The 22302-nt window shown below is 53.6% G+C and overlaps 1 protein-coding gene across 9 annotated transcripts in view; it reads left to right on the top strand.

Moving 5' to 3' along the window:
- PPFIA4 (PTPRF interacting protein alpha 4) overlaps positions 1-22302 on the top strand; it is a 52927-nt gene that overhangs the window by 14418 nt on the left and 16207 nt on the right. For 3 of the 9 annotated variants that reach the window (XR_004245013.2, XR_004245014.2, XM_032136562.2), the window contains exons 3-24: positions 2931-3032; positions 3476-3640; positions 3924-3998; positions 4241-4330; positions 4907-5098; positions 5379-5525; positions 5786-5920; positions 7762-7845; positions 8118-8249; positions 8453-8515; positions 9214-9359; positions 11304-11412; positions 13275-13483; positions 14970-15210; positions 15672-15707; positions 15927-16060; positions 16336-16502; positions 18732-18825; positions 19324-19405; positions 19770-19970; positions 20688-20750; positions 21370-21396. Coding sequence is in view for 4 of the 9 variants with exons in the window: in XM_032136562.2 (XP_031992453.1) it covers positions 2931-3032; positions 3476-3640; positions 3924-3998; positions 4241-4330; positions 4907-5098; positions 5379-5525; positions 5786-5920; positions 7762-7845; positions 8118-8249; positions 8453-8515; positions 9214-9359; positions 11304-11412; positions 13275-13483; positions 14970-15210; positions 15672-15707; positions 15927-16060; positions 16336-16502; positions 18732-18825; positions 19324-19405; positions 19770-19970; positions 20688-20750; positions 21370-21396 (2694 nt within the window). In the remaining 5 variants the exon portion in view is untranslated. The remainder of the gene's footprint in view (positions 1-2930; positions 3033-3475; positions 3641-3923; positions 3999-4240; positions 4331-4906; positions 5099-5378; positions 5526-5785; positions 5921-7761; positions 7846-8117; positions 8250-8452; positions 8516-9213; positions 9360-11303; positions 11413-13274; positions 13484-14969; positions 15211-15671; positions 15708-15926; positions 16061-16335; positions 16503-18731; positions 18826-19323; positions 19406-19769; positions 19971-20687; positions 20751-21369; positions 21397-22302) is intronic. The other 6 variants (XR_004245015.2, XM_032136563.2, XR_009210918.1 and 3 more) reach the window with 4 other exon arrangements.

Here is a 22302-nt window from a genome sequence, read left to right as displayed (position 1 = left end):
AAAAATACAGAGCCCTGGTGAAGCAGCTGGGTGGGCAGGTGGGGACCTCCTCTTTCACTGTGCACGAGGCTCTGAACTTGCCCTAGAGTGAATGAACTAGTTCCTGCCACCAAGAAGCTCATAGACTAGGAAGGAGATGCACAGCCCATGTGACCGGAGAGAATGCAGAGGAAGATAAGAGAGGCCCAAAAGGGTTATTAAGCACAGTATCAGTGATAAAAATAGCTGCCTTTGATGGGCTTGGGCTAAGTGCTTTCTATACCTTGGCTCATTTGACTCTCATACCAGCACCTGGAGGGAGGACTGTTACCTCTGTCTTACAGATCAGAGAATGAGGCTCAGAGAGATTAGGTAACTTGTTCAAGATCATACAGCTAACAGGGGCAGAGCTGAGATTTGATCCCAGGCCTACTTGACTTCCCACACTGAAGCTTCATGAGGGCAGGGGTTGTGTCTTTCTTGTCACTATATCCCCAGTGACCCGCACAGGACCTGGTATATGATAGGTGCTCACAAATATTTGTGGTTGAATGACGGACTCCCAAGTTGGTGTTCTTGACCACTCCTCCAAATGGCTTTCAGGAGAGGGAGAGAGCCTCCCCGTGGGGAGTCTGGACAGCTCCCAGCAAGGCTGTATCCTTTGAGATGGGCTTTGAAGGATGATTATGATTTCATCGGGTGGTGATAGAGGTTTTCCAGGGGAAGGGAGTCCACCGAGCCAAGATGTGATATTAGGAAGGCATGCTGGTGTTTAGAAACAGCAGGTGATCCAGGTTGACTGGGTCTTAGGGGATATGGAAATGACATGAGAGAGAAGTTTGAAAACCAGGATAAGAAGTTTGTATTTGTAGGCTGGGTGCAGTGCCTCACTCCTGTAATCCCAGCACTTTGGGAGGCTGAGGTGGATGGATTGCTTGAGGTCAGGAATTCAAGATCAGCCTGGGCAATGTGGCAAAACTTCGTCTCTACAAAAATCCCAAAAATTAGCTGGGCATGGTGGCAAATCCCAGCTACTCGTGAGGCTGAGGTGGGAGGATCGCCTGAGCCCAGGAGGTCCAGGCTGCAGTGAGTTGAAATTGAGTCACTGCACTCCAGCCTGGGTGACAGAGGAGACCCTGTCTCCTGTGTTTGTAGACAGCATTGTACTTTGGGAGATTTGTAGACAGCAGGGTGTCAGATAGGTTAGAGGTGGGAGGGAGGGGACAGGTATCCCGTGGTGGGGGGAGATAAGACAGCTGCTGAGCTTGAGGCCAGGAGATGGGGCAGCACCAGCCTTTTGGTGGTGGTGTCATGGCATAGGGCTGGGTGGCAGGCTGTCAAGCCCTGTCTCTGGTTACAAGCATGTGTACATGAGTGCATGTGCCTGTGAAAGTGTGACTGTGTTTGTGCATAAGCTGAGGGGTGAGGCAGCATCAGGCCTGGGCTTCTGGAGTATGAGATGCTTGACCTTGACCACCTTTGGCCATGGCCCTGACAGAAAGGCAGTAACTGAGTAATAATGTCAGAGGTTCATGGTTTCTCATGCTCTGGCATCTCTTGTCCCTTGTCCCCTCCCACAACCCTTCTAGTCCCTTTTGTCCTGTCTGGAGTGATGAGAGGGGATTGGGAGTTCTTCCTTTGGTCATGAATCCTTGGTGTGTGAGGGAGGCTGCAGGTTAGGACAGGGGTGAGGCCTGTTGCATCACTCTTAGATCTTGGACATCCACAGAGTTTAGGCCACTCATTTGAAAACCTCCCTGGAAGGAGGTGATGTTTAGCTAAACAGGATATGATGAGCCTGGAATGTGGGAGCAGTCTCTCACCCCTGTATGCTTGTCCTGATGGAGGAGGGTGCCCTGGCAAGGTCTCTGAAGGTATCTGGGCCTGACAGTGTGGAAATGGGTCCCCTAGAAGTGACAATTGGTACATGGATATTTGGTAAAGCCAGGGCAAGTGCCTTGGCATCAGGAGCTGGGATGTAGCCCTTGCTTGGTTGAGCAGGGCTCCTAGAAAGCCTGACTGGGGAAGTCTGCATGCTCTCTTGCTCCTATGTAGGTAGGTCCTTTGATCTGCTTATTTCAACCACTACTTGGAGTTTGCAAAGCCCTGGGATGGGGCTGGAAGAGCTCCCTAGGGCGCTCATGCAGACATTATCTTCAAAAGCTCTTTCTCTTCCCTCTTTCTTTTATTTATTTATTTTTATTTTTTGAGATGGAGGCTCACCCTGTCGCCCAGGCTGGAGTGCAGTGGTGCGACCTCAGCTCACTGCAACCTCTGCCTGCCGGGTTCAAGTGATTCTCCTGCCTCAGCCTCTGGAGTAGCTGGAATTACAGGTGTGCGCCACCACGCCTGGCTAATTTTTGTATTTTTAGTCGACGAGACAGGGTTTCACCATGTTGGCCAGGCTAGTCTCAAACTCCTGACCTCAGGTGATCTGCCCGGCTCAGCCTCCCAAAGTGTTGGGATTACAGGCATGAGTCACTGTGCCGGGCCTTCTCTTCCCTCTTTCATATCCATCAGTTTCTGTTTGGACCTTACTCCACCAAACCAGAAGCAGAACTCCCCTCCATCAGTTTCTAAAGGAAAATGTCATTGAATTCCTGGAGAAATGGAAATGCCAAGTGGGAGGGAGGATGTAATCTGGTCATATTGGTGGCTGGATGGGGACGGGTCTGCAGAGCAGACTCAGTGACTTTCTCACTCTTGTGTACAACTCTGTTTCCTTGGATTCTAACACATGGAATGCATGGAGGACCCAGAGATGTGGACCCCTCTGGAGAAGGACATGCTAGCTACAGGTTTACTGACCTGTAGTGTGGATGGATTGGGATTTTGTGGGGGAGGTGGTAGAAGTAAGGGATGGGTGAGAGGATCCCACCACTGACTTGCAGGTGCAGGACACTGCTTTGGGGGTGAATCCCCAAGCACTGAGGGGCCTTGGGGGTTTTCAGGAATTTGCCACCTTAACCCGGGAGCTGAGCATGTGTCGGGAGCAGCTTCTAGAGCGGGAGGAAGAGATATCAGAACTGAAAGCGGAACGGAATAACACACGAGTAAGTGGGGATGACCTTGTGTCGTGTGTGTGTGTGTGTGTGTGTGTGTGTGTGTGTGTGTGTATGGGGGTGTGTTGTGAACACCTTGACCAAGAGAGCAGGTAAGAGTGGGGCCAGGCACAGTCCTAGCTCAAGCCCCATCTTTCCCTCTTCCTGTCTCCCATCCTGGGGTGAGAGTTACATCGTTTAACCACCAGTGCTGGGCTCTTCACCTGTAGTTGCTGGTTCACAGAAAGCTCAGGGTCCTGGGGAGAGGCCAGGGCAGCCAGCTTGGGTAGTATCAGTTGGGGCAGCAGCTCTGTGCCCATTCGGAAGTATTTCAGTGTTTTCACAGTGGGATGGCTGTACTCATGTCTGCTCGGGGATCACGTGGACCCTGCTTGTAGCCCCTGGGGCACGTGCTTACAGCCCTCCCTCTCACCCTCCCCTGCTCTCCCTGCCAGCTGCTTCTGGAACATCTGGAGTGCCTGGTGTCCCGCCATGAACGGTCACTGCGGATGACTGTGGTGAAGCGCCAGGCCCAGTCACCTTCGGGGGTCTCCAGTGAGGTGGAGGTGCTGAAGGCCCTCAAGTCACTGTTTGAGCACCACAAGGCCCTGGATGAGAAGGTGCCCACCTGCCCGCCAGCCTCCACATCCAGCCAGGCTGCCCTGGAGCCTCCCATGTATCCCTTCTCTGAGATTTCCACATCCGGTATTTAGGGAACACGGGCTCCCTCCAAACATTGTCTTAACTTCGAGGTCCTCCTGTTAGGCTCCCTCTTGCAGATGTGCTTCTTACTAGGCCCTTCACTGTCCTCATGCTCGGTGGTGGTAGACCAAGCCCAGGCTCTTCCAGCCTGACTCAAGTGGGGTCCCCCTTTCTTCCTCCATCTCCCCTTACCTCGAGCAGGTGCGAGAGCGGCTCCGGGCAGCGCTGGAGCGAGTCACCACCTTGGAGGAGCAGCTGGCAGGTGCCCACCAGCAGGTAATCTGCCTGCTCACCCTCAGTCTGCAGCTCCTGGAAGTCCAGGCTGGTTCACCCCTGTGCCCTACTCTGTTTCTTGTCAGATTTCTCCCTGCCATGGCTGGAAGCTGCTAGGCAAGGCTAGGCTGAGCACCTCTTTTTAGGAGACATGTTTTAACTAAGACAGGGGCTTTGGAAGGGTCTGGAACGTATGGGAGGTTCTCTTCTCTTTGACTCATTGCCCTGGGGCTTGTGCCCTACAGGTGTCTGCCCTGCAGCAGGGGGCAGGGGTGCGGGATGGAGAGGCAGAAGAGGAGGGGACTGTGGAGCTGGGGCCGAAACGCCTGTGGAAGGTAGGTCATGGGGAGCCGTGTAGCAGGGCTCATGTGTTCCCCAAGGTGGGAGGTTGGAGGCCCGGCCCTGCCTTAGTTCAGTAGACTAACTGCTTGAATTCAATTTGGGGCTTTCTCCAATATTCCCCCTTCTCTTTTCTTCTCCCTACCCCATCTGCAATGAAATCTGTAGATTTTTATTTTAGTGCCCAACACATGCTGGGCACATCGTACTCTTGTCTACTTGAATTGTTAGGCGCCATCTGCGTTGTGTGGCAGCATCAGGCAAAATTCCTTCTCTGAGCCTTTGTTCCCCCAGTCATGCCCCTTTCTGGGTTACAAGAGGCTGGCCTAGCAGATAAAACTAGAAACTTGTTTTTCAAGAGAGACACAGGATAGCAAGGTGTTTGGTCATTGTCAGGAGTGACCTCCTGGGGCCCAGAGGGAGGCAGTTGTAGCCAGAGGAGTGCTGTGATGTTGGGGGCAGAGCCATGACCTGCTCTGGGTGTGCTGTTCCTCCTTCCACCCCTGGGATAGGGGAGTGGGGTGGGTGGGATGCTCCTGTGACTCACAAAGCTACTGTCCTTATCCCTGGAGGAGGATGCGGGCCGGGTAGAGGAGCTGCAGGAGCTCCTGGAGAAGCAGAACTTTGAGTTGAGCCAGGCCCGGGAGCGACTGGTCACCCTGACAGCAACCGTGACTGAACTCGAGGAGGACCTGGGCACGGCCCGCCGGGACCTCATCAAGTCGGAGGAGCTGAGCAGCAAGCATCAGCGGGACCTCCGGGAGGTGCGTGAGGGCGCAGGCCTGCTCCGTGACCTCATTGTGGAGGGTGTGGAGGGAGAGCCAGGCAAAGGCTCTGGGGCGTGAGACTGAACACCTGCCCACTTGCCTGGCTCCATTGTTGGGGGCAGTCATGGAAGGGGTGGGCCAAGGCCAGAAACTGACAGGGGAGTGTAGCTCATGCCCCTTAATGGGTTCCAATCAGCCACGTGTGGGTGGGGAGGCGTAGACAGGATGGGGGCAAGGAAAGGCTGGTTACCATCCCTCTCGTCCCCTCTTCTCCCAGGCTCTGGCCCAGAAGGAGGACATGGAAGAGCGGATTACTACACTGGAGAAGCGCTACCTGGCTGCTCAGCGCGAGGCAACATCCATCCATGACCTCAATGACAAGCTGGAGAATGAGCTGGCCAACAAGGAGTCCCTGCACCGCCAGGTACCTCCTCAGGGTGGGGTGGGGATGGGCATTGTACTTAGCCCTGGAGGTGTCCTCGTGAACCTACTGGTGGTGGCTGAGGAGCCCCTGGGGTCCTGCAGGTCACCCTTTGAAAGGGGAAGTCAGGCGTCTCGGGCAGCCAGCAACCAAGATTGTCCCTCGCTGCTTCTGACCTGTCATCTGCTCTCTGCTGAGGCTGGGATGGGGGTGGGGGCTTCAGTGCTCCCTTTTGAATCACTTCACCGCCCCCACATTGCTAGTGTGAGGAGAAGGCCCGACACCTGCAGGAGCTGCTGGAGGTGGCAGAGCAGAAGCTGCAGCAGACGATGCGCAAGGCAGAGACGCTGCCAGAGGTGGAGGCTGAGCTGGCCCAGAGAATTGCAGCCCTCACCAAGGCAAGTGGGCCAGGGGCCTGGGATCTGCCTCTGTCCCCCGTGTTCTGAGCTCTCAGGGAGCCAGGCAGGGAAGGGAGCGCGTGGGAGGCGCACTGGGCCAGGAGCCAGAAAACTGCTTCCCGCCATGTGATTCCAGGGAGCACACTGCCTTGTGCCTGTCAGTTGGAAGAGTAATCCCTGTCCTCATCGCCCTGCAGGGATGTGACAATCTCATGAGAAGGGGTGTGAAAGTACTTGAAGGAGAAGAAACTATGTTGATGCAAAGTGTTTTTCTTTTCTTTTTTTTTTTTTAATCCTCTACACCATTGTGGTGAATACTTTCTTTCACTTGGGGCTGGAGCAGAAAGATTAGGACTTTGATCTCTGGAAAGATGAAACCTTAGAATAGAAATGGTATATATATCCCTGAAGGGCAAAGGGGTGAGAGTTAGGTTGAGTACATCTTTGATTGCCAAATTGAAGCTTCTAGATCTAGGGACTGCTCCTGGTTGTTTGAAGGCTGCAGTTTTAGGATGAAGGAAAGAGAATATAATTTTATTTAATAGATACTTTATAAAGTAGTAATTCCTGAGAGGTGTGCTGGCTGAAAACATAATAGGTTCTGGAAGAGCCAGGTAAATGCATGGATTTAGACATGCAGGGGTTAATCAAAATAATTTAGGAGTGTTTTCAGCTGGTCAGCCTCATATGAGATCTTCAGACCCGTGGCGAGAAGAAAACCCGTGTTTAGGAAGCACCAGGCACAGTGCTCGGAAGGGAGAGGCTGGCCGGCCAGTGTGCAGCTCAGCTGCTTCGAGGACGGAACCTGCAGCCTGGCTGTGTCCCAGCAGACCCAGGACCAAGACTGCTTCTGCCGCTGACTGTCTCTGCGACCTGGGAAAAGTCATCCCCTCCCTTAACTGGCCCTCAGTGTCCTTATCACTATGGTGGAGTTAGACGGGATGGTCTCGGAGGTCTTTCCAGCCTCGAGGAATGAAGGATTGGGTTGAAATCACAGCAGAGGATGTTATGTGTGGGCTGCTGAGCAGTCAGCTTAAGTATCTCCCAAAGCTGAAATGAAGGCATGGGCTGAAATGATTAATACAGTCAAGTGAGTCATCGCAGGAGGAGTTTAAGGAAGGATTTCCTGACTATAAGAGATGTGGCTCTCTAGAATATCTTGCCAGCAGAGACAGTAGGGTCTCCATCTCTGGACATCCATGACTGGAAAGGGAGACTACTCTACCTGGGCTGGTTTAACAGCAGAGCCGTAACCATGTGAGGCTAACATTTGTTGAGTGCTTACTATGTTCTCAGTGTTCGCCTTGGATTATTTCATTTAGTCTTTGTGATGGTCCAGTGGGCCTGGGTGCTATTATTACCCACATTTTACAGTTGTGGAAATGAAGGCACATAGAGGTTTGGTAACTTGCCCAAGGTCACACAGGTGGTAAGAGGGAGCCAGGATTTGAACCCAGCCAGTATGGCACGAGTCCATGCTCTTCAGTGTGGTTCTATCCATCTGGAGGCATAGAGGTTTATGGTAGCTCATGCTTTCAAGTGGAGCTTTTTCTGGAAGCATGGGGATTATTTACAGTCTCTTGGACTGCTAGCTTCAGGATGTTTTAAGGCCAGGCCTGAGCGAGGAGGAGGTAGGGGAGACCTGGCAGGTATTGAAGTACCTGGGAAGAAAGGCAATGGGGATGGTGGTCCTGCTCCAAGATGATAAGTGGAGGCTGAGCTTCACTGGTACCGGGGGCTATGATCCCCAGGGCCACCCTGGCACCAGGGTGCAGGGGATGCGGGGCCTGAGCAGGAAGAACAGAGATCTGCGGGCTGCACCGACCCATCCCTGCCCCTAGGCTGAAGAACGGCATGGCAACATTGAGGAGCACCTGCGGCAGCTGGAGGGACAGCTGGAGGAGAAGAACCAGGAGCTGGCACGGGTGAGGGCATCAGGCTGGGCCCTAAGGCCCCCTCCTTCCCCCAGGACAGGCTCCCAGGGCGGTCTGTGGAAGGGGCACAGAGGAAGGGCCTGGCCAGGGACACAGCCACAGAGAGTGGGAGGAGGCTGGCAGGTGAGGGGGGAGGTGGTCAGGAGAGTGGAGAGAGGGGTTCCCAGAGGATGAGAAGAGGACAGGGGAGGGAGTCAAACCCCAGCGGGAGAGGGTGGTCCTCCCTGGGAGGGCGGCCTGGTGCGAGGCAGGCGGCTGTGCAGGTACGCCAGCGGGAAAAGATGAATGAGGACCACAACAAGCGGCTGTCGGACACAGTGGACCGGCTCCTCAGCGAGTCCAACGAGCGTCTGCAGCTCCACCTGAAGGAGCGCATGGCAGCCCTGGAGGAGAAGGTGCCCGGAAGGGCAGGGTTGGGATGCGAGAGGTTACTGCTGGGTGTGGGGAGGGGGGAGGCAGGACTGCGATGGGCGCAGGCGGGATCTTAATGGGGTGGGTGGCCAGCCTGGAGAGGTGGGGCTGAGACTGCACACCCAGAGGCTCAGGTCCGGATTGGGAGAGGAAGGCAGGGGCCTGGCTCACAGCTGCTCTCCCCCAGAACACGTTGATCCAGGAGTTGGAGAGCTCCCAGCGGCAGATTGAGGAGCAGCACCACCACAAGGTACCCGGCTGCGGCCAGCCCCGCCCAGCCTGGGAGGGCCGGGTTGCAGGGAGGAAAGGACACCTTGCTAATTTTAACGCTGCTGCTCTGATACCCGGCAGTGTTAGTGCATGTGTTAGTGCACTACATACGTTATTCCATGATTTCTCATTAGAGCCCACCATGGTAGGTGCGTCACTGCCCACAGGGAAAGAAGAAACTGAGGCCAGAAGCGTAGGGCAGAGGTGGACAGCAGAGAGGCAGGGCCCAGTGAGGGGCTCCACCCCAGGATTTGGAGGGAGCTTCAAACCCTGGTGCAGCCAGAGCCTGGTGATTCTGGGAGGATTTGCCTCCGTCCTGGCCTCGGCAATGTCTGTGAGGTCTGAGAGGGTGCTGGGGCCCTCTGCTGCCCAGCCTCATCTGCTGTGCATTTGTGCAGTAGTGAGGGGTCGGCAGGCCTAGGCTAGCAGAGCCCTCCCCAGACAGACCCCCTCCTGGCCCTGCCCCTGCCCATCCTTCCACTCACTCTCTGGTTGGACCTCTTCTCTTTTGGTGTCATCTGTGGGCCTGGCCTGGGGTCCCTGGCTTTGGACTTTGCAGTACATTCTTCAGCTTCTCCCCAACTCTGCTGTCCTCTTTGTCCCTCTCTGACTCCCACCCTCCCTCTCTGCCCCTCCCTGGCCCCCACTCCCGCCCCCACCCTGGGTCTGCTGGCACAGGGCCGCCTGTCTGAAGAGATTGAGAAGCTGCGCCAAGAGGTGGACCAGCTGAAGGGCCGAGGGGGGCCGTTTGTGGATGGCGTCCACTCCAGGTACTGCAGCACCAGAGGCTGGGCATGCCAGGACGGGGTCCTGATGGATGCTGAGTAAGGAGACTTCCTTTCAACAAAAGACTGCCCAGGACCTCAGGGTCCTCCTCCTGTTCAGGGTGGGACACTGAGGCTCAGATAACTTGGTCAGAGTCACCCAGCTTACTTGGGCAGTTTGGGAGGGAACACCTGTCCTTCGAGGGCTGCTGAGAGGCGAGTCATCAGACAGTCAGTGCTCTGTCCCCGCTGTGGGAGGACATAGGCCATGATTTCTGCTTCCTTGACAGAGGGCACACCCCTGAGAGAGGCCTGCACATCCCTTGCTTAGCCGTGTCCCACAAGGCCCACTGGTAGGGAGAGCCACTCACTCCAGTTCTCTTGAGGGTCAAGGACCACCCGAGTTCAGGCAGCAGGCAGAAAGGCAGCAGGAGAGATTGGAATGAAGCATCAGAAACTTCCTTACTGGAAGTTGAGACGCCATGGCGATCCTATGGTCTTGGCATCCCTTTTCTTGAAACCATTGTGAGAAATGGAGCTTATCTCCTAATGCTTGAATTAGGCCCATGTTTAGGGAACTTCTGGATTTCCCCCACATTTTGTGGAGCAATGGATATTGAGTTCAGACCTTGAGCCTGTCCTCAGTACCCAGGCCAGAGAGGTGGGGTGAAGACAGAGGAGACTGAAGTGGATGGTGCCACTCAAGGTTCATGGCTCTTGGCTGTTTTCTCTCCAAACCCAAGTCTCTTAGATCAGAACCCTTGCCGTTCCCTTTGGTCATGGGCTTGCTCTATCAGGGAAATGGGGATGAACTACCATGAAGAAAGGTTAATGGAAATATGCATATGGGTGTGTGTGGAGGGGCAGTGCTTGAAATAGGGAAGGGGATGTTGAGCTTGAAGAAGAGAAGCCCACGGTGTCTGGGATGGTAGAGACTTAAGTGCCATCTCCACGTTCGCCAGGAATTATTGTATATGGTATGAAGGGAAGCAGAGGATGGAGACAGGCAACAGTAGTTGGCATTTCTCCTACTTCTCCCATCCTGACCAGAAGAGACAACCCCTCAATTAGTAAAATATGGCCCACAGTACACCAAGCCATTTGCCACTGCTTGGCTTTTTTTTTTTAATGGTTGGGAATGCTTGGGTTTGACTATAGAATCATTGGATACATCATGGGATTGGGGCTGAGTTGCAGGGTGAAAAGGGGAACATGCAGGAACTTCCCTCTCCCTCCAGCGACCTCGTGTGGTCTGTTGTAGGCTCACTGTGTCCCTTCACTCTGGACTCCCTCAAGGGTTCCAAGTAGGAAGGCACAGGGAAGAAGTATCACTAGGGGAAGCTTCCAGATATTCCAGGGGATTGTTGCTTGGGTCCTAAAACCTCAGGGTTGGAATAGACTCTTGGGACAGTCAAAGTATTTTCTCTAGCTTGTGTTTCTGACAGTGTCAGGGCGTCCTAAAGCTTCCTAGGCATAGGGGTATGCCTGGCTTGAATTTTAACCAGGGACTCAGTCCAGATTATGGGGAGACCCGAGGAAAAGTGCTGGGTAGAAGACCAAAAAACAAAGACCCTCAGAGTGAAAAGGGCCTCTAGACATCATCCCTTCCAACCTCTCCCAGTGCCTGGAGCCCTCCTGCGCCATGTGTGTCAGATGGCTGGAGAGCCTCTGCTCGAACACCTCTTTGATGGGGAGCTCAACTTTTTAAAAACCACCAGTTGCATCATAAGCCAACCCTTGCCATTAGAAGATGCTTCTTATGCCAGATGGAAAGCTGCTCTCTGGAACTTTCTCCCCTGGCTCATTCTGAGCCCTGGAGCACCAAGGCGTATGTCTGCTCTCTTGCTTACACGACAGCCCTTCAGACATTTATGACAGCTCTGTGTCCTGCTAAGACGTCTCTTCTCTGGGCTGAAGATCCCTTGACTCTTTGGGCCCACTGGGTGTGAGCTGGGGCTCTCAGTCCTCAGGGCCTGTCTTTTCTCTCCCCCATCACCGCTCAAGGTCGCACATGGGCAGTGCAGCAGACGTGCGGTTCTCCCTGGGCACAACCACACACGCACCCCCAGGCGTGCATCGCCGCTACTCAGCATTGAGGGAAGAGTCTGCCAAGGTGAGGGGGTGGAGGGATCTCCTCAGGGAGTTTGGGGTCAATTCGGCCGCGTGCCTGGCTCCAGTTACGCAGACGGCTGGTGTGTGGGGCAAATCCTTCCCCTTCCCTCCCCTGTGTCAACGACAGCTGCAGCCCTGGGGTTGAGGCCATCGTCAGCTGCAACAGCTGTGCACCCCCCTTGCCTTGGCCTCCTGGTGGGCAAGAGGTGGGGGCTGGCAGGCAGCCAACAGTCCCTGAGGCCCCACTGAAGTGTGTGTGCGTGTGCCTGGGCGTGCAGGCGTGTGTATCTGGTGGTTGGGCGCGGGGGGCGGGGGGGCTTCACGGGTAAGATGGAATCCACAAACTTTCTGGAACAAAAGCTGTGGTTCATGGGGGAGATGAGGGAGGGATGACAGGTTAACTGGCCCTTGGGATGGCACCTGGAGTTTTCCGAGAAGCAGCTGTGAGTTCATGCTGTCTGAGTCTGCCTAGGGAGATTAGGGGAGAATGAGGAAAGATATGGGGCAGAAAAATGCCGAGTTTGATCTTTTGGTAAAGTGCGATTATTCGTCATGCTCTGTCCTGAGTCCAGGTCCTCTAAATATCATTTAGAGCACTGGGGTATTAGAGGATATAGATGGAGAAAGAGGGAACTCCTAGTCTCAGGGGAAGATTCATTCTGCCCTTAAGAAACCCTCAGTCTGATGGGGGAGTCACAGTCTGAAGGCGCCTCTTTTTCTTTCTCCCCCGACTTTACTGTTTCTGTTTATAAGAACATAGCAGCTATCCAGGAGCTGAGAGGCTGCAGGAGCCCTGAGGGGGAGCTAGGGGGCTTGGGTCATAGAGGATGGGTGTTAGAGTACCTTTCTGTCCCTGGGTCCCTTCCTTCCTTCTCTGCTCTTCTGTTCTCCACCCTCCCCTCTTCTGGGCCTTTGTCCGCTGGATAGGTTTGTAGGATGATTTCAGAGAAGCTGCCGCCTCTCAGGGTTAACCAGACTGTCCTGTGATGATCTGCAGACTGTCTACTCAGGCCTGCTTGGCCTTTCTGTTCTCTGGGTGTAGTCAGCCTTTGAGTTTGTATGGATGGAAACTGATAGCATTTATGTAGTACTTGCTTTGTGCCAGGCACTGTGCTAAGGGCTTTACATGTATTTTCCTCATTTGATCCTCACAGCTATCTATGAGGTAAGTACTTTACTATCCCTATTTTACAGATGAAGAAACTGAGGCACAGAGAGGTTAAACAATTTTCCTATGGTTGCACAACTAGTGTTTGGTGGAGATGAGATTGAAACCAAAGCAGTCTCTCTCTGGATTCTTTTCTTAACAGTTAGAGCAGTATTTCGTAGACTGTAATGTGCAAACAAATCACCCGGGGATCAGCTGGGCATGGTGGCTCATGCTTGTAATCCCAGCACTTCGGGACGCCGAGGTGGGCAGATTGCTTGAGCTCAGAAGTTCGCTACCAGCCTGGGCAACATGGTGAAACCCTGTCTCTACTAAAATACAAAAAATTAGCCGGGCGTGGTGGCGTGCACCTGTAATCCCAGCTATTCGGGAGTCTGAGGCAGGAGAATTGCTTGAACCTGGGAGGCGGAGGTTGCAGTGAGCCGAGATCGTGCCACTACACTCCAGCCTGGGTGACAGAGCGAGACTCCATCTCAAAAAACAAACAAACCAAAAACCAAAAACCAAAAAACCACCCAGGGGTCTTGTTAAAATGCAGATGTTGAATCAGTAGGTCTGGTGGTGTGGCCTGAGATTCTGCATTTCCAGCAAGCTCCCAGGAGATGCCAGTGCTGGTGGGTAGAGGTAGGGAGGGTCCTGCTCTGCAGTTATCTGGGTGTCTTATTACGACTCCTTTACCCTCCTCCTTTGCTAAGGACTGGGAGACTTCTCCACTGCCTGGGATGCTGGCCCCCGCAGCTGCCCCTGCCTTTGACAGTGACCTTGAGATCTCCGACGTGGATGAGGATGAGCCAGGGGGTCTGGTGGGCTCTGCGGACGTTGTCTCCCCCAGCGGCCACTCAGATGCCCAGACCCTGGCCATGATGCTGCAGGAGCAGCTGGATGCCATCAATGAGGAAATCAGGTTAGGGCAGAGCTGGAGGGCTTGGGAAGTGCCTTGAAGGGCAGGGGGGCCCTTTGTGTCGGAAAAATCCTATATGGGTTTGCTCATCTCTTATAGCTGCAACTTAGAGTACCACAGTTCAGGGACCCTCTGTGGGTCATCAGGCCCGCTGGCCCAGTGCTGGAGTGACAGGAGCAGGGCCTCAGTGGACTTCTCAGGCTTCACCTCCCCTCTCAGGGCTTGCGATGTGGCTGGGCTCAGGAGGATGCATGCTGAGTTCCTGCAGCCCTGCAGCTGATCATAACCACTAAGAGTGTAGCTCCTGCTTACTGAGGCCAGCTCAGGGTGAGAGCTTTGTAAATGTCACTGTCCATCTTACCACAGTCCCTGAGGTAGGCAGCATGATCCCTGTTTTACAGACAAGGGAACAGAAACTCAGAGAGGTTAAGTGACTTGCCCAAAGCCACACAGAAGTGACAGGGCCAGGATTCAAACTCAAGTCTGAACTTGGTCCACTGCACCATGCCTCCTGTCCCTAATGAGGCATCAAACAGAAACAGTGACAGGGAACGTTGTGAAAACCTTCACTTTATCCTGCCTTTTTAATGAGTTTATTAATGTTAATGACAAACAGCAGGGCAATATCTGAGCTGGAGTGTATCAGAGCTTTATAAGCTGTACAGGACATCCAGTTCAATGGTTCAATGTATTGCACAGACCAGTTACAAAGAAGACACACACACACACACACACACACACACACAGAGAGAGAGAGAGAGAGAGAGAGAAAGGTACAAACATAGGACCACCAGCTTTTTATTTTGCAAAGTAAAACATTAATGATAACGACTATCTACTATCACAATCATTTTGCAAAAGAAAGGACATTTTAACATTCCTGAAGTAAGAAAGACATACTCAGAATAAAGGCGAGTCCTTCCTCGTGAAAGGGAGTGGGCATCTTTACTGGAGCATGTGTGTGTGTGTGTGTGTGTGTGCGCGCGCGCGCGTTCATGCACTCCTTGCTGAGTGCCTCCCAGGCACACAAGTGCTCCATTTTTATTATTTCTCTCATTTTTCTGTGGAACAGGGAAAACCCCATCAGGGGTCCGCATCATTTACAAGTCCTACACTTGGAAACTGCTGACTTATACCACTTCAGACATTGCATATGTTGGGAAACTGAGGCACAGACAGCAAAATACCTGACTCAAGGCCACCCCTATAGTTAGGGGTAGGTCAAGAATTCTGATTTTCAGGATGGTTTATGTTCCACTGACAAAAGTGCCTCCTTCCCCAGCAGCTGCTTTTGTTAAACGGAGGGAGTAGGCAAGCTAACAAGAAAGAGACATGTTTCTAAGCTCCAGTGGGACAGACAAAGCCTGCCCGCCAGGCCTTGTGTACACCGCATGTGGTCCTTGGTGGTGAGTGCAGGCATCGACCCGCACTGCCTCCTGCTGGTCCTGGCTGGGGCTAGTGGTGAGGTCTGGTTTTGCCTCCCTTCCAGGATGATTCAGGAAGAGAAGGAGTCCACGGAGCTCCGCGCGGAGGAGATTGAGACGCGTGTAACCAGCGGCAGCATGGAGGCCCTAAACCTGAAGCAGCTGCGCAAGCGTGGTTCCATCCCCACCTCTCTGACGGCCCTGTCCCTGGCCAGCGCGTCCCCACCACTCAGCGGCCGCTCCACACCTAAGCTCACCTCCCGCAGTGCTGCCCAGGACCTGGACCGAATGGGGGTCATGACCCTGGTGAGAGGCAGCTGAGGAGCAGGCCTGGCATCACTGGACCCTGCACCCGGGGAGGTTTTAAGGGATGGTAGGACTCACGTGCTCTCAGCTGGGCCTGCCATCTTCTTCCCATGGTGTGTGCAGACCCCGACATGTCAGGCCACCAACCTGTCCTTCTGGGTTTGGGAAGGGCCTAGGTCATATCTTCTTTGCCCTCTCCCTTGGATGAGCCCAGACTGCTTAAGAAACTCACCCACTGCCCTCACCTCTTCCTTTCTTCCAGAGAAATAAGCCCTGGCTTGTTTTTCTAGGCCAGCTTTTTTTTTTTTTTTTTTTTTTTTTTTTCTTGTGTGATATTCTCTCCAGGCCTGTGTGAGGCACTGAATCCTATCTTCTCATCCTAAGACCACTGGGCTCCCCTGGGGTTGGCTCTAGGGTACCCAGAGGGTGAGTCCGAGCTTACTCATCCCTCTCTCTTGCAGCCCAGTGACTTAAGAAAGCATAGGAGGAAGCTGCTGGTGAGTGCTGCCTGATGGCCCAGGTACTAACGGGTTCACTGCTCCCACGCCCTTTCCTTTCGGCTTCCTCCCCCAGGGCCCTTGAGTCTGAGTCTGAACTCAGAGAGGCACCCAGGGCCTCCCCGCTGCATTTCTCCACGCTCCTCCACCTCTTCTGGGCTGGGTAGGCAGGCCCGAGATCTCTCCCTCTATCCCCTGACGGCTCCACTGTCTGTTCAGTCGCCAGTGTCTCGGGAAGAGAACCGAGAGGATAAAGCCACCATAAAATGTGAGACTTCTCCTCCTTCCTCACCCAGGACGCTGCGGCTAGAGAAGCTTGGCCACCCAGCCCTGAGCCAGGAAGAAGGCAAGAGGTAAGTGGAGCAGGCCCTACCTCCAGTCTCTCCATCCTCAGGGTCCTCTCCTCCCTTCCTCTGCCTCTGCAGGGACTGCATCTCCCCTGTCCCAGTTTCTGAATGTCTTACTTCTCTTTGAAACACCATCAGGGAAGGGAGTTCCTGTGTCTCCCTTTTCCCCATCCCAGTTCTGACTTAATAGAAGTTCTTCCTGAGGTCTAACTTCCATCTTTCCTGCTATCACTTAAGTATGTTTCTTCTTATTCCGCCCCCTTCTGGCTGTCACCCTGTAGTGCCTTGGAGGATCAGGGCAGCAACCCCAGCAGCAGCAACAGCAGCCAGGACTCCCTGCACAAGGGCGCCAAGCGCAAGGGCATCAAGTCGTCCATTGGCCGCCTGTTTGGGAAGAAGGAGAAGGGCAGGCTGATCCAGCTGAGTCGGGATGGAGCCACAGGCCATGGTCTCTGTCCCCTTCCTAACGGAGGTCTGGGCGGGCATTGGGGCATCAGAAGCAGGAAGGTGTACTTGGATTGGCCTTCTCTGCCTGCGTCCCAGGGACCAGTTGGGGGAAGCCCCAGGCAGGTGACCTCAAATCTGCAGAAGCAGTTTTCGGTTAGAGCTATTCATGGCGGGGTGGACTGCCTTTGTGAGGGGGTAAGCTTCTGCCTCTACAAGCGTCAGGAAGTGGCTGGATGGCTTTATTTGGCATGCTGTGGAAAGGTCTCCTGTATTGAGCGAAAGATTGGGTGTCTGGGGTTTCTTTCAATTTGGAGATTTTCTGATGTACTGTGCTCGGGACCTTCAGGAGAAATCTCTTGGTTGTTTCTTTAGAAGAGTCAGTTCTTGACTGGAACTTATTTCTGGGTACATCTGGCCTCTGGGACTCAAAATGTGATAACACCTAATTATAGCTTTGTAGACATTAAGTTCAAGGAAGAGCTTAGGCAAGCGTGGCATCGTTATCACTTCTGTGATAGTATAAAGGTCTAGTACATGCTTGGCATGTGGTGAGTACACGATAAATGTTAGCTTTCATCTGCCCCCTCTCTTCTATTTCTTCTTTTCTCTTTTCCTTCCTGTTCCTCCACCTTTTCTTTCTGTCACCTATTCAGCCATTTGCCCCACAAACATTTGTTGAGTAACTACTGTATGTCTTAGTAACAGATGCTGACCAACAGTTCATTCCTTCAAGGAGTTCAGTGTCTAATGAAAAGGAAGAAGAGACAATTCCAGAACAACCTATTGATAGAGATGTGCCCAGGGTGCTTGTGGGACTCAGAACTCGGCTATGGAATGGTGGGGACAACAGGGGTGGCCTCCTTTGGTAGTGACACCTGAGCTAAAGTGTGAAGGCCACATAGGAATTAGCCGAGCCAGGGAGAGGTCTGTGTGTGGAGGAAGGGGGTGGTCTGGGAAAGGCAAAGGTCTGTGGGTGTGAGAGGTTGGTATGTACTGATGCATGTTCAGAGTTGAGAAGGAGGAGGGTGGGAGGAGTGGGGAGATGGGACTGGACAGCTAGGCTGGGGCCAGCTGTAAGGGCCTTGCAGCATCTGTTGTAGTTTAAAAGTTCCCCTGAGGCAGTGGGAGCATTGATGAATTTTGTGCAGGGGAGGAACTCATCAACTAGAATAAAGGAACCTTTGGACCCAAATGCATAATTAGACCTTTCTGCAGCTCAGGAAGATGTGAATCAGAAGATAGCTAGCTGGCTAAGGAGGAGGAGGAGGGAGAGCATGAGAGGAGGAGGATGGGGAAAGAGGAAGGAGAAAGAGGAATTCGCTGAGACAGGGAGAGGTCTGTGTGTGAAGGAAAGGGGCGGTCTGGGAATGGGGAGGAGGACCATGGCCACCTCTGCTCAGAATATGGAAGTGTCAGTCCAGAGAATGAGGTCCAGCTCCTTCTTCCCCAGTCCACAGGGGCGAGGGGAGTTGTGGAGCTGGCCACAGACAGGGGAAGCTGAATGGTTTGATCAGGGGAAGAAGCATTTTGGGTGAAGCCTTATGATTTCCGATGCTCTCCACACCACGTTGGCACCTAAACCTGAGACAGCACCTCAGATTGGTTTCTGGGTTACCCACACTTGTTGCCTACTGTGCACTGTGTGGGGGTGACCAGGACTTAAAAGAATTCTAAGATTCTGCCTCTGGCCACGAATTCTGAAGGGTTCTAGCATCAATTCAAGGAGATGTTTAGTAGAAGACAGAGCTCTGCATGTTCCCCTTTGCGGTTTTATGCAAGTGAATGCACCCAGAGAAGGAGGCTCAGAGACACAGCTCTCAGTGTGTGGATTTCCCCACCCCTGACCCAAGCCAGGGTCATCCTTCTCTCTGAGCCTTGTAGCCCACTTGTGTTTGGGGCTCTGGGTTTCCTTTGCACCTTGGCTTGGAGGAAGGACAGGTTCTGTCTAGGATTCTAGGGTCGATAACTTGGGTCCATCTGGCTGGAAAACACCCCCAAGGCTGAGGCTCCCAGGGAGACTCTCTGAACTGGGGATGACCTGCTTGATGCCATTCTCTGAGACTGCTTGGATGCAGGGACACTGAGCAGAAGCTCCAGGAATAATGGTCCCGTCAGGCCATGGGTTGTCCTCTGCCAAGGAGCCTCCTGCTGCTTCTGTTCCCCACCCCTGATCCAGGCGAGGGAGGAGAGGCAGAGGAGTTGGCTGACACACACATCTCTTTCCTTGTAGTTCTGCTAACAGACTCCGAATTCAGTATGCAGGAGCCTATGGTACCTGCCAAACTGGGGACCCAGGCAGAGAAGGACCGGCGGCTAAAGAAGAAGTAAGAGCCACAGGCCAGGGTCTGCCAGGATGGGGCCCAGCCCCCTACCCACTTCCCTTCCGCTGGGCTGCTGTGAAACTGAGCTCAGGGACCCAGACCCCAGCAAGGCCCTTCCTGAACTGAGTTGGCCTCGTCCATGTGGGCACAGCAGGGATGGGAGGAGGTTCTTAGGATGAGCCTAGGGAGAAGGAGGCAAGGGGGTTGTGGGAGAGTGACCTGGGTCCTGTGGGTCTCTGGCAGGGCAGACTGAAATCTCTAAGTCAATGTCAGGTCACATGCAAACAGAGAGCTCCTTGCTCTCTGGGGGTAGAGAGGTGTTCCTGCCCCATTTCTTGTCGTATTTCTTCAGAGGAAGAAGGAAGAGCAGAACAGAGGAAGTCCAGGGTGGGGAGCAAGGGTTGTGGGTGTCCAGCTCTTTCACGGCCCAGTGGTGCCTGAAGCAAGAACAGTTAAGGGAGAAGGAAGAACTAGTGAGTCTGTTGTTCCTTTTCCTATAAGACACCAGCTGCTTGAAGATGCCCGCAGGAAAGGAATGCCCTTTGCCCAGTGGGATGGTCCTACTGTGGTCTCCTGGTTGGAGGTAAGCCTGAGCAAAGGGAGTCCACTCAGGGTTCTGAAGGGAAGGATGTTTGGGGTGGGCAGAGGGGTGGTGTCCTAGAACTTTTACAGTGTGTTTCTCCCCTGCCAAGTGCACATGTGCCATACCTAGCATTTAGCCCCCCTCCCCCTCCCCAACACACACACATACCAGTCGCAGGGCAGAGTTGATGCTACTTTTAATCGGTAAGATGGGAGAGTGAGGGATTTGATGACCTCTACATTCCTATGATCTGCATTTGCTATTCGAGTCCGTGGATGAGGCCTGGCCCTTGCCCCTTGCTGTTGCCAAACTCTTGGTGGTAGGGCCCAGGCCTTGAATTACCTCCCTGTGCTTGTGTCTGCAGCTCTGGGTGGGGATGCCTGCCTGGTACGTGGCAGCCTGCCGGGCCAACGTCAAGAGTGGTGCCATCATGTCCGCTCTGTCGGACACAGAGATCCAGCGGGAGATCGGCATCAGCAATGCCCTGCACCGGCTCAAGCTCCGCCTGGCCATTCAGGAGATGGTGTCATTGACCAGCCCCTCTGCCCCACCCACCTCCAGGACTGTGAGTGGCCTCTCCTTTGCCCAGGACATTTTCAGAGGTCCTGGAACAGATTTTGCAAGGTCTCCTGTTGGGCTTTGGGAAGATGGCAGTGTCGAGCCCTGCCCCTTCCTTCCCGTCCTCACAAAGGGCTCTCCCTGGTTTTCTGGAGGATATGATGTTGATTCTAGGAGGATCCCAGCAGCCTTAGTTCCCTGCCTCTCACATACCATCCACGGGGCTCCATCTCCCCATCCCTACTCTGCCGAAATTTCCAGGTCTCTGGGCAGTTTCCAGGATGGGCTTTCTGGGGTTTTCTATGGTTGCCAGGTTGGGGGAAACAAAGGGAAGAGGGCATTTGTGAATATTGTCTTGGTCCTCTAACACAAGAATGCAGACTGCTCTGTGGGCCCCTGGGGTGGAGTCTCTTATTATTGGCCATCTCCATGATTGGGGTCAGCCCCCACTCCAGATCAGTACCATGTATTCTTATTCATCCGGGAAACATTTATCGAGCATTTTCTATGTGCCAGGTACTGTGCTAGGCATTGTGGATATGATGATAACAGAGACGTGGCTTCTGCTATCCACTTGCTCAGAGCTAGACAGTGTGCAAGCTGTGGGCTGGGCCCATTGGAGGACTCAGGGAGGGAGCTTTGTCCTTGTCCTTTGGGCTCCCAGCCTGATGGGGATCCTGGGGACCCACACCCAGGACCAGCTAGGTTTCCTCTCTGCCTGCAGTCTTCTGGGAATGTCTGGGTCACCCATGAAGAGATGGAAACTCTGGAAACATCTACTAAAACAGTGAGTCTGGCCCTTGGCCTTTGTCCCTGGGCCTGGGGTTGGGACTGATACTCCCACAAGGATGAGGGGAAGGCTGTGGGCAGTCAGAGTGGGCTGCCATCGATCTCATGTGAGGTTGGTATCCCTGAGGTGTGATCTGCTCTCAGGGTGGAGGGTTGTCGGGAGAGGGGTGAGGCTGGGAGTGGAGCAGTTTGTATGTGTGTGATCCTTCCCGGGAGGTCACAAGCTTGCCCTGGGCCACTGCTGTGCTGCAGAGGAGGAGAGTTGGGCTGGGGAGGGCTTTGCCCTGCTGTGGACCTGAGCCACAGAGTCTCTGCCTTTGTGCTTCCTCCCTGGTGGAGGAATGGGGAGTGTTGGGAGAGCTGGGCGTCTTGCCTGGCTCCCAGTCAAGCCTGGGAGGTGTGTGTTTTTGCCACACACACATTTGCCCCGCCTCAACGCAAACATGGGTGCACACACCAACCTTGTGTTCTCTCTTAACCATCCTGACGAGCTTTCCCCAGTCACCCAGCCAGACACTGGGACATCTTTTTCCTCTCCTTAATGGGGCCTAGGGTAGAGCTGATGGGTTTCTTGACTTTGCCTGTTTCCCCTAACACGCTGCACTCGTTCCTGCTAGGACAGTGAGGAGGGCAGCTGGGCTCAGGTAAGACTCCCTCCCCTGTCTAGAACCAGCTCCCAAAACTTCAGGACAGTGTTCTTCTGGTGGGTTCTCTCCCCAGCAGGAATCTCTTGGGTCCTTCTTCATATGAAAAGCCCTGGACACAGGTTCTCTGCTCCCATCAGAGCGCCCCCCGCCCCCACCCAGTTCCCTCTAACTGCTTGTTCTGGTTTCTCAGGATGGCAGGTGGGGAGCCCTGGAGGGCTGTGGCCCCTGCATTCCTGGCCCTTCTCCTCAGTCTCACCCTTTTCCTGGGAATAGTGAGACCTAGATTAGTATGAGTCTTCTTCCTCTCCCTGTCCCTCTCAGGGGCACCCTGGTGAACTAAGTGAAGGTCTTTCATCCATTTCATGAGCAAACATATATTGAGCAAATATAAGGATTAGGCCTGTCCCGGCTCTCTGGATATAGAAGTGAAGAAAGCAAGCCCTCATGGAGGCAGTAAACAAATAAAGGAATAATATCAGTAAACAAACCATGTCAGTAGGGATAAAAAAGATAGTCTCAGCCGGGCTCGGTGGCTCACGCCTGTAATCCCAGCACTTTGGGAGGCCAAGGCGGATGGATCACGAGGTCAGGAGATAGAGACCATCCTGGCTAACATAGTGAAATCCCGTCTCTACTAAAAATACAAAAAAAAAAAAAAAAATTAGCCAGGCGTGGTGGTGGGTGCCTATAGTTCCAGCTACTCATGAGGCTGAGGCAGGAGAATGGCATGAACCTGGGAGGCGGAGCTTAAAGTGAGCCGAGATCACGCCACTGGACTCCAGCCTGGGTGACAGGGCAAGACTTCATCTCAAAAAAAAAAAAAAAAGTCTCAATAAGTAAACAGATAAAGGGACAATATTGGATAGTGATGCGAGCTGTGAAGAAGAATGAAGCAGGGAGCAG

This window comes from Hylobates moloch, unplaced genomic scaffold (genome assembly GCF_009828535.3).
Source record: "Hylobates moloch isolate HMO894 unplaced genomic scaffold, HMol_V3 SCAFFOLD_18, whole genome shotgun sequence".
In the NCBI taxonomy this organism is placed as follows: Eukaryota; Metazoa; Chordata; class Mammalia; order Primates; family Hylobatidae; genus Hylobates; species Hylobates moloch.
The sequence above is the reverse complement of the archived record's forward strand: the minus strand, read 5'-3'. Positions and strand labels throughout refer to the sequence as shown.